The sequence below is a fragment of the Dromiciops gliroides genome, chromosome 4, assembly GCF_019393635.1.
Source record: "Dromiciops gliroides isolate mDroGli1 chromosome 4, mDroGli1.pri, whole genome shotgun sequence".
Lineage (NCBI taxonomy): Eukaryota > Metazoa > Chordata > Mammalia > Microbiotheria > Microbiotheriidae > Dromiciops > Dromiciops gliroides.
In genome coordinates, this window is record NC_057864.1 from 157,477,352 (window position 1) to 157,488,681 (window position 11,330).

The 11,330-nt window shown below is 45.4% G+C and overlaps 1 protein-coding gene across 1 annotated transcript; it reads left to right on the plus strand.

The window, feature by feature from the left end:
* Positions 1–796: 796 nt before the first annotated feature.
* Positions 797–6,838, plus strand: ETV3L (ETS variant transcription factor 3 like). The gene is made up of 5 exons (XM_043964345.1): positions 797–857; positions 1,905–2,142; positions 2,420–2,609; positions 2,798–2,918; positions 6,015–6,838. The coding sequence occupies exons 1-5, from the start codon at positions 797–799 to the stop codon at positions 6,485–6,487; spliced, it is 1,083 nt and encodes a 360-aa protein (XP_043820280.1). The 3' UTR covers positions 6,488–6,838.
* Positions 6,839–11,330: the final 4,492 nt, after the last annotated feature.

Sequence of the window (11,330 nt, forward strand, 5' to 3'; positions counted from 1 at the left end):
TTTCAGATCTCCTATCTGCCAGCCATGGGTGAATTCCATATGATTTCTTCTCTTCCTAGGTTTATAAGTTCTCAGGAATCTCCCCTGTAGCTCACATGTGTGTGTGTGTGTGTGTGTGTGTGTGATATCTTGCGCATTGGGATAGTAGGGAAAGAAAAAACACTTATGCTGCACCTCACCCTTCCTTTACTATCCACTCTCCCCTCCCCCCCAAACCCCCAGCACTGACTTTCAAAAGAGAACATGAAATTAATTACATCTTCTTTTGTCTTCTGTCAGGAAAACCCTCAATCCCTTTAAGCCCTGAGTGAAAGGGAAGGGCTCTCTCTTTTTCTAAATCCCTTGATATTTGGGGGGGGGTGGAAGTGGGACAGAAGAAGACCCTTTCACTATTCCCCCTCCCTACCTTCTTCCATCTATTTTAGCAGCTAAACTCCCAGCCCAGGCCCTGGGTTATTATGATGCCCCAATCTGAGGTGTAGCCTTCAGGGAAATGAGGGAACCCTCCTGGCTCTGGGTCATAGTTACCCTCCTCTATTATACCTCCACTTTCTTTCCTTTCTCCCCTTAATCTAATCTACCTTTAATTTCTTTCCCTCTGAACCTTTTCTTTCTTTCCTTCCTTTTTTTTTTCTTTTTTGGTCTGTGTGTTTCTCCATTTCTGACTCCTTACACAATAGTCCCCCCTCCTTCTCTGAGTTTCCCTTTATCTTTTTTCTCTATTTCCCCTTCTCAATTAGTCCTTCTTGCCTCCCAAGGCTTGGACAGACAGAGCTCTTTCCCTTAGGAGTGGACGATGCACTGCCACTGTCTCACTGAGGGCATCCCCCCAGCTCCCAGCTCCTACTGGATCTCAGGTAAGAAGCCTCTTAACCCATTATCCCTCTTCCACAACATATCATCCCCCTGACCAGAAGAACCCCTTTCTTTATCCCAATCAGAATCTCCCTTTTCTTTTTTGAAAATATTTTTAAATACTTTAAAATGATTATTTTTTAAATTATCAAGCATATATATTTTTCCTCCCACCATCCCCCACCCTGGGAAAAAGAAAATCCTTGTAACAAATAACAATAATAGCTAGCAGTTATATAACATTTTGAGATTTTAAAAGTGCTTTGCAATTATTTAATTTGATCCCCACAAAAACCAGGGAGGTAGGTACTATTATTATCTTCATTTTATAGATGAGGAAACTAAGAGGCCAAGTGACTTGTCCAGGGTCATACAGATAATAGGTGTCTGAGTCTGATTTTAAACTCAGCTAGGTGGCACGGTGAATAGACAGCATTTTGAGGAGGGGCAGGACAATGAGGGTTAATTGACTTGCCCAAGGTCACACAGCTAGTAAGTGTCAGAGTCCAGATTTGAACTTAGGTCCTCCTGAATCCAGAGCCAGTGCTTTATCCACTGTGCCACCTAGATGTCCCCCCTGGCACAGTGAATAGAGTGCTAGGCTTGGAGTCCAGAAGATTCATCTTCCTGGGTTCAAATCTGGCCTCAGATACTTATTAGCTGTGTGACCCTAGACAAGTCACTTAACCCTATTTGCCTCAGTTTCCTCATCTGTAAAATGAGCTGGAGAAGGAAATGGTCATCCATTCCAGTATCTTTTCTAAGAAAACTCTAAAGGGGGTCATGAAGAGTGAAGTATTGGATACAACTTAAATTGACTGAACAATTTCCTGATATGCATAGGAAAGCAAATCAAGTTCTCATATTGGCCATGTCAAAAAAAAATGTGTCTTATTCTGAATATTAGTCCGTTACCAGGAGATCCTTTTTTTCCAGATTTCTGCCCTACCTTCATAGGGAGGTTAGTCCTATCATTGGACAACTACTTGTGAGAAAGGGTTGGGTAAAAAGCCTTTCACTGTCTCATTCCTGCCCCCCCACCCCCCCAGGCCTGGCCTTCCCAGACTGGGCCTACAAGGCCGAGTCATCCCCAGGCTCCCGGCAGATCCAACTGTGGCATTTCATCTTGGAGCTGCTTCAGAAAGAGGAGTTCCGCCATGTCATTGCCTGGCAGCAGGGAGAATATGGAGAGTTTGTCATCAAAGACCCAGATGAAGTGGCCCGCCTTTGGGGCCGAAGAAAGTGCAAACCACAGATGAACTATGACAAGCTGAGCCGGGCCCTCAGGTGAGGGAGGGATGGGAAGGAGAGACGGAGACAGCGCTCTGAGCCCTTGAATTCAAGGTTAACAAAGAGTTCTAGGTTCTAGTTTCTGATCCTATTGGAGCTATGAGTTCTGATAACTTCCCCCTTCAGGGTCGTGCCCTTTGAGGCTGTAGATTCAAGTCCCCCGTTAGTGCCTATGAGGTAGTCTGAGACTTGGGCAAATAGGTGGTGTACCAAAGAGATGGTCCATCTTTGGCTCTTTTTGTGGTAGATCTAACCTCAGCCTTGTCTTCTCCAGGTATTACTACAATAAAAGAATCCTGCACAAGACCAAAGGCAAGAGGTTTACTTATAAGTTCAACTTCAGCAAACTCATTGTGGTCAACTATCCGCTGTGGGACATGCGGCCCCTACCCCCACCCCCTCTTTTGCTGGGCGCCCCAGGCATGTACGGTCCAGCCTTGGTGCCCATCGGTATGCAGAGTGAGGTAGGCATGAAGATTCTTCCAGTGTCCCTCCAAGGTCCTGCTCCTTGCCCCAATGTCATCCTAGTCACTTCTCCTCCTCCTCCTCCTACTCTTCCTCTTTCTCCACATTTAACCAGTCCCTTCTTGGCCACTCCTTTCAGGTATTCTTAGAAGGCTACCTCTGCAGCCTTAACCTTCTCCCTTTCTAGCTCCTCCACACTGTTCTGTTCACCCATCGGGCAATAATGGAACAGCTGGCTGGGCAGCGGAGTTCACCAAGCCCCCTGGAGCCCACTGGGGAGAAGAAGGGAAGCAGCTGCAGTGACCATCGTGAGTGGCTCTGGAAGGAGAGAGGGGAATGTTAAACTACAGGAGAAACTCAGACTAGAGGGTGTTTTGTTTGGGGCTTTTGTGGGGGCTTGGATTGTTACCCTGTGGGAATGTCTACAAGGACCTCTAGAAGGCCCAGGTAGCTTCAGTTCCTCCCCTGTATCCAAATATCCATCAATCTGTCAATTTCCATACAAAAAGGTACCTTTAGTTACTTCCTGCTGTGCTCCAGGACATAGGAATCCTTCCTGTCAGTGCTGGGTTGCAGAAAACTCTCTTCCCAGTCTCCCCAGCGGGCTCCTGGAACCTGGGCCCAGGTGAGTCTGCTGGCACAGTGGGTGTGGGACTGTCTCAGGACCTGCATGGACATGTAGTCCAGAAGCAGACCTAGACAGAGCTCCTGGGCAGCCCTGCCCTCTCCCTTCCTCCCATCCCCCCCCAATCCTGGAAATGCCCTACCCCAACTTAACTTCTCCATTTTCTAGAAGTTTGGGGTTGTTGTTATTTACTCGCTTCAGTGGTGTCCAACTCTCCGGTTTCTCGGCAAAGACAATGGAGTGGTTTGCCATTTCCCTCTTCAACTCATTTTACAGATAAGGAAACTGAGGCAAACAGGGTTAAGTGACTTGCCTGGAGTCACACAGCTATTAAGTGTCTGAGGTCAGATTTGAACTTAGGTCTTCCTGACTCCAGGCCTGGCGCTTGAACAATGGCACCACCTCAGGAGGAAAGAAAATCCCCAAATTCTCCTTCACAACTGACTCCAGCTGTTGTTTTTGAGCTGCCATCCATTCTCAGCCCCCTCCACCCCCACCAAAGGAAAATGAGGATACTATTCACTGAATGTAGAAGCAGCTACATCCCGGAGCTCTGGTATTCTGGACTGTAGTTGGTCTGGGACCAACCTCCCCTATATTCTCCTCTCCTGAGAAAGGAGACTCCCTTGGGGCTGGCTGAGGAAATCATCCAGGTTATTACAAAGCTTGAAAGGGCTTTCCCTATGTGAGAGAACTATGTGAGGTAGGTACAAGGCAACTATGTAAGATAGGTACAAGTATCACTAGCCCCCATTTTACAGATGAGGAAATGGAGGCTGAGAAAAGTTAAATGACCTGTCTAAGGCCACCCAGCTAGCACATGTTAAAGGCACAGTTTGTGGTTTGGTTTTTTTGGTGAGGCAATTGGGGTTAAGTGACTTGCCCAGGGTCACACAGCTAGTAAGTGTTAAGTGTCTGAGGTCAGATTTGAACTCAGGTTCTCCTGACTCCAGGGCTGGTGCTCTATCCACTGTGCCACCTAGCTGCCCCTTAAAGGCACAGTTTGAATCCAGTTGGGTTCTGACTGCTCCTTCTACCATACTACACTTACCTATAGGGAAAAAATTATAGGGATTCCTGGGAAAGTTGGCTTGGTAGAGAATAACATCATCACCACCACCATCACTACCACCACCACCATATCATTATCATCATTGTTAATCATCATCACAGCTAACGTTTACTAGGTGCTTTAAGGTTTGCATAGTGCTCCATATATACATTATCTCATTTGATCCTCATTCCAGCGCTAGAAGAGAGGGGCTATTATTATCCTCATTTTACAGATGAAGAAACTCAGCCTCTAAGAGGTTAAGAAATCTGCCTAGTGTCTGAGACCATATTTGAACTCAGGTCTTCTTGAACTCCAGATCCAGAGATCTGCTGAACTACCTAGCTGCTTTAGGAAACAGACCCTAGGGGAATAGGTTTGAGATTGGGATGTCCTCTTCAGTCCTGTGCTGATAGCCAGGGAACAACTCAGAAGAGAACTTGTCCTCAGGAAGCTCCCAGGGTCAGGGAAGAGATAGGATATCCTCCTCACCCAAGGGCATATATAGAGATGGACAGATAAGGGCACATGATTCTACTGCCAAAGAGAGCTTTAGCTCTCAAGGCTGGCACGACGGGGAGGAGCTGAGGAGAATGGAATTGGTGGAGGGAGTCAGTGCAAGAACACTTTCTATAGGAGGATATGTGCAATTAGGGTGAAAGACAGTGTGACACAGTAGGAAACAGAGTCATCACTATGGATTATTTTATCTAGGGCAAAGACAGGTTGGGATGGGGTGGCAGCTACAAAGATGATGGTCTAACTGAGGGTTCAGTATTGCTGGGAGATGCCCTGGGTGAGGGAATAGCGGGGAGATGTTTACTGAAGGTTACAGAAGCACCACATCACATAGGAGATGGCAGTTTCTGCATTGCTGAGAAGAGAAAATACTCTATCTCCTTCAGATGTTGGCACCTCGGGGCAAAGCCCTGGACACTGTGACATCATTATGGTTCTAATAGAAAATGCACTGATCTGGACATCCATAATGCATTGGTTCTAGTGCCAGCTCTTCTACTAACTGGTGGTATGATCTTGGGCAAGTCTCTTCCCTGTCTGTAAAATGACCTGCTGGAATCACAGACTGAGCTCATTACAGTGCTGGAACTGGAAACCTCATCTACACATTAGGCACAAATATGACCTGGAGATTGGAAGCAAGGTGGTACCAGGAGAGACAAAGGGAGTGATAAGACTTAGGAGGGAGAAGAAATTGAGAATAGAGATATTCACAGGATTATAAAATAGAGATGGGAGGGATCTCTTTTTGGGTTCGTTTTACAGGAGAGGAACTGAGGCCCAGAGAGGTTAGGTGACTTGCCCAAGGTCACACAACAAATAATTAGTAATTAGAGATTCTAACTCAGGTACTCTAGTTTCAAATCCAGTGCTCTTTTTCACTACCAGGGGTTCTTAAACTTTTTCTTCATCTTCTTCCTTCCCCTTCCCCTTCCCTTTCCCTTTCCCCTTCCCCTTCCCCTTCCCCTTCCCCTTTCCTTTCCTTTCGGAAGCCTATGGACCCTTTCTCAAAATAACATTTTTAAATGCACAAAATATAATACAAAGGAAATCAGTTATGTTGAAATAAAATTATCAAAATATCTTTCCCATCCAAGTTGGAAGATTCCTTGAAATCCATCCATGCATCTGTGGCCCCCAGGTTAAGAATCTCTTTACCATCCCAAGGTCTCACTCCTTCTGACTCCCTTTTTTTCCCTCTCTCTCTAGGTCTTGGCTCTCCCCAAGCTCGTTGCCTGTTGAACCCCTGCTACCATTTCCAGAATCCCCAAAATGAACTCCCTCCTCTTGCCTCTTTGCCCCCTCCCTTCTCGAGTCCCCTTCCAAACCAGTGGCCACGATTCTCTGGGCCCTTCCTCCCCACTAGCCTACAAGAGCAGCCATCCCCTGGGCCCTCAAAGACAGATTCTCTGTTGGCTGGATTACCCACAGGTGGAAAAGTTTTCCCAGGGTTTCCCCTTCTGGCTGGGATGGGGCCTGGGGCAGGAGAGAGGCTGAGGTTTCTGTCCCGGAGGCCTGAGGAGACTGAGGTAAAGCAGGACTTGGGAGAGGGAGGAAAGGGATGTCGGGGACCTGTGGTAGATTTCCCTTCAGAGATACACAGACTCAAAACCAGGGAGGAAAACCATGTATCCTCGTGTCTGGAGACCTTCAGAGCCGCGTGGGCTCTGGATCCTCCTTAACCCTAAGGTGAGAGATGCAGCTTCTCCAACCCCATGGTTCTGTTCTGTCCCTCTGCTATTTCACCTTCTTCCTGGCTCTGCCTTCCCCTGGCCCCAAACCCACACTGGCTCCAGGCACTGAACATGGGCTTAAGTGAAGTAGAAGGGATTGAAGTCAAACCTAAAGAAGGGAAGGTGATGAAACATAATGGGAATCCCAAGGTGGGAGGGCAAGGGTTGGAGGTTAACTGTGAGGGGCACGATTCCTCTCTTTATCCAATGGGGTGGGGCCGCTGAGACAGAATATTCCTGACCCTCCAACCGAAGACTTCATTAGTTCAAGAGGCTCAGCTTATTCCCCTCCTCCTACCCTTTCCACCCCTCATCCCTTGGTCTATGTGTGGGAGGAGGAGGGGGTATGAGGAGGTTCCTCTGTTGGAAAGTCCCCAGCTTTCCATCATTTGCTCAAAGGGTTAATCACAAGGTAAGGGATTAAGTTGGAGAGGGAGGGGGGACCCTTGGTGTTCCCAGTTTTGAAGTCACTCATTTTGTCCTGTCATAAGAGTGACCAAGGTCTCCCCATTTTCCTACCCCTAGCATGTGTCTGTATTTCTGTAGCTCCTTCTCAGTCTCTTCCCTTCCCAGTAAGTACTGTGACTCTGGGGTCTCTGATTCTAAACTGACACATTCCTTTCTACCCCTGGACCTCTCCCAAGCTCTGTAACCCACCCCACAGTGGTGAATAAAAATGCTTTTAACCAAGAATGTGCTTTCTGCCCTGGTGACTTCTGCTACCTTTCTGTGTATGACCCGAAAATCCCAGGTTCAAACCTGACCCCTACTTCCCAGTTTCACCTGAATTTTCTAAATCACCTGGGGAAGTGCCTGACTTCTCTGGTATCTAGAACCAACCACAGACTGCTAACTCATGGTAGGGGGAGAGAGACAGACAGAAATAGAGACAGAGAAGGGGGGGGGCAGATAAAGACACACACACACACACACACACACACACACACACACACACACACACATCTGTGCTGGGAAGGGATCTTGACTTCCAATTCAATCTAGATTTCCCTGTCTGGAGGACAAGAATCTTTTTGAGGACAAGAATGGAAGCTATGCCTACAGCTAAAATCTGCTTTAAATTTCTTAATGGAGCTAACATCTGGCAGTTAAGTAACAAAACTGCCTTCTCCTTAGGTTAGATATTAAAGCTTGAGGATTAATTACTATGCAGTAAGAAAAATAAACCACAGAGTCAGGAAGCCTTCCCATCCCCAGATTTCTGCCCCCTTCAGTCATCCTGAGAAGTCTATGGACCCTTTGACTCCTTTCTCTCAGAGCCCATTGTAGAGGACTTAATTTTATTTCATTTGGAACAAATTCTCTGGGGGGAACTAGGTGGCAAAGTGGCTAAAGAGCTGAACCTAGAGTCAGGAAGACCTGAGTTCAAATTTGACCTCAGATACTTACAGTGTGACCCTGGTCAAGTCACTTAACCTTTCTTTACTTCAGTTTCTTCAGGTGGGGCTAATAATAGCACCTACCTCCCAGAGTTGTGAGGATCAAATGAGATAATAATTGGAAAGCAATTAGCCTGGCACATTGGAGTTAGCCATGGAAGGATGTAGTCCAAACCTGTCATTTTACAGGTTAGGAAACTAAAATGCAGAGAAGTTAAGTGAATTGCTCAAGGTGACACAGGGATAGTAAATAGTTGAGTCAGGATTCCAACTCTATATCTCCTCACTCAAATTCAAACCCTGTGCCTTCTTACTCAAAAATCTGTTGCTCTTTCAACTTCACCACAATGGCTGCCAAAGAGGCCCTCTTCATGCTGCCTGTGAGAGCTTGGCAAAACCCCAGGGGTCCTTGTTAGCAAGCTGCCTCTGGGAGGAACAGGAAAGGCCAGGCTAGAGGCTGCGGTCTCCCTCTCTTCCCAGGCCTGAAGCAAAGACTGTAACACCCCCCTACCCTTACCCTTCCCTTCCAGGAGAAAGCTAAACTGGGGAATGGACCACTGAAGAATTCATCCTCTTACCACTGGCCTGTCCCCCACCCCACTGTGGGTAGGAGGAAGCCCCAGGCTGGGGCTTTCCCACTGCCCATCCCAGCCCGGGAGACAAAGAACCTGTGTTGTCTGCTCCCAGCACAAGGACTCAGATTGTGTTGTAGGGGACTTTGGGGCAGATTCACTGAAAGACTGTCCTAAGGTCAACAGGGGCCTCCTTCGGAATAGGATCATCCCTTGTCTCTCCTATGTGCTACCCTACCTTCTCTGGCTGTACCGTCCTGCTGGACTTTGGCTTCTGTTTCCCCCTTACACTAACAGATTTGGGTTTCTGGGGTGGGGTGAGAACAACTTTGAGATCTCTCCTGCTTGTGAGTGGGTGGTGTCGGCAACAGTGAACCCAGAAGTCAAAACTCCCAGTCTCAGCCTCAGGGGACTCAGACTTCTGGCTGGTGAACTCTGGGTTTGAGGCGCCAGACGGATTTGGATAGACGAATGGACAGGTATGGACACGGGCTGGCCTGGCAGCCCTGGGAATTAGGCTAGGGACTGGATATGGGGGCAGGGACCCTATTGTATTTACCATTCTATTTCCCCCCTCCCCTCCAAGTTTAACACATAGTAGGCTTTTCATAAGCATCTGTAGAATAAATGATTAGGGAGGACATAGACTATACCCCCTCCCACTCAGCCCCTCCCCAGCATAGCTAGCTGTGGGCTTCCATATTGCACCAGCGCCCTCTGGTGTTTACACACAATCATTACAATGACCTGAGAAAGCCTGGGATTGGATTTAGTTTTGGTGCAAAGGTGTTGAGAGGTCAGGGAACTGTCTAAAGATGTGGGGGAGAAGCACCACTGGAAGACAGCTCAAAAAGATAATTTTTATTTGAACTTTAAAGTTTACAAAGTTCTTTGCTCACAGCAACCCTGTTGAGATAGTATATTATTTTTCTAATTTTGTAACCAGAGGAGCTTTTAATAAACAAACGGATAACAAATCTGATGTTCAAATCACCTCAGAGGCATCACAAGATGCCTTCCTGGTGGTAGAATTTAATTCAGTAATCATCTTCAGAAATCATAAATCATCCTTAGTCCTCTCCAGAAATCGTAAACCCAGGTCAAGTCTCCAATTTCAAGAATTCTGGATTTGAAGCCTGAGGATCTAGATACAAATCCTAGCTCTGCTCCCTGTTGTTTGACCTTATAATCTTCTTCTCTCTAGGCCTCAATTTCATCATGTCTAAACTGAGAAGGTTGGACCAGATGATCTCCGTAAAGTTACTGCTTTTCCTCTGCCATCTTCCTAGATGACCTCTAACTTCTTCTCTAGCTCTAAACACTATTTAAATAAATTGAAAATACTTCAAACTCATATACTTTAGTCTAAGGCTGGAGTTCTTAACCTGGGATCTGTGGACTTGTGCTGTTTGTTTTTTTAAAACATCTTGATAATTGTATTGCAGTGTAACTGGTTTCCTTTGTGGTTCTCTGTGTTTTATTTTATGCATTTAAAAACCTCATTTTGATAATAGGGGTCTGTGAGCCTCACCAGACTGTCAAAGGGGTCCATGACACAAAAATGGTTAAAGAACTTTTGGTTTAAAGTGAAGGGAGCAAGTATTTATTAAATTCCTACTATGTGCCAGGCACTGTGCTAAATGCTTTATGAATATTATCTTATTTGATCCTTACAACACCCCTGAGAGGTAGGTGCTATTTGTGGCTCAATGGATTGAGTGCTGGGCCTGGAGGCAGGAAGACTCATCTTCCAAGAGTTCAAATCTGGCCTCAGACACTTACTATCTGTGTGACCTTAGGCAAGTCACTTAACCTCTGTTTGCCTCAGTTTCTTCATCAGTGAAATGAACTGGAAAAGGAAATGGCAAACCACACCAGAATCTTTGTCAAGAAAACCTCAAATGGGGTTACAAAGTGTCAGACACAACTGAACAACTTCTTGGCTCCAGCCCAGTGCTCTACCCACCCAGCAGAGTAGGTAAGGGAGGGGGAGATGGAATACAAACTCAAGCTTTGTAAAATAAAAAAACATCAGTCTAGAAAGGATCTTAAAAATCATCTAGTTCAATCTTCTCATTTAACAAATGAAAAAATTGAAGACTAGCTTAAAGTTACACAACTAGTGGTAGAGCTAGGACTGACCCTAAGTTTCCTTCCAACTCTTCATTCTTTCTAATACATCATGTTGTGATTTATACATAAAGGGTGATATCAAAGGCAAAATAGTGGAAAAGGAAGAATTACCTGTAAGATTTATGAATAGGGGAAGAGTTCATGACCAAATAAGAGACAGAGAGGTTCATAAGAGGTAAAATGGATAATTTTCATTACATGAAATTAAGAAGTTTTTGTACAAACAAAATAAATGCAACTGAATTTAGAAGAAAAACAAGAAACTAGAAGGAAATGTTTACTGTATTTCCCTGATAAAGGTCTCATTACTAAGATATATAAGGAAATGAGTCAATTTACAAGACAAAAAGCTATTCCCCAGTTGGTAAATGAACAAAGGATATGAATAAGCAGTTTTCAGAAGAAGAAATCCAAGATATCAATAAGCAAATGAAAAAATACTCTAAAGCATTATTAGAGAAATGAAAATTAAAATAACTATAGTACTACATCATATCCAGAAGATTGGCTTAGATGACAAATGCTAGAGGGAACTGTAGGAAAACAGGTTGACTAATGCACTGTTGGTGGAGCAGTAAATTAGTCTAACCATTATGGATACCAATTTGAAACCACATAAAAATCTATTAAACTGTATATGTTCTTTGACTCAGCAGTACTAGGTCTATACCCTGAAAGAAATCAAAGAAA

What these genes read in the sequence shown, in the direction of transcription:
- ETV3L (XM_043964345.1), top strand. Translation starts at nt 797, where the DNA reads ATGCACTGCCACTGTCTCACTGAGGGCATCCCCCCAGCTCCCAGCTCC. An exon ending in CAGCTCCTACTGGATCTCAG is followed by an intron (nt 858 to 1,904) that starts GTAAGAAGCCTC and finishes CCACCCCCCCAG; the next exon opens with GCCTGGCCTTCCCAGACTGG. An exon ending in AAGCAGCTGCAGTGACCATC is followed by an intron (nt 2,919 to 6,014) that starts GTGAGTGGCTCT and finishes CTCTCTCTCTAG; the next exon opens with GTCTTGGCTCTCCCCAAGCT.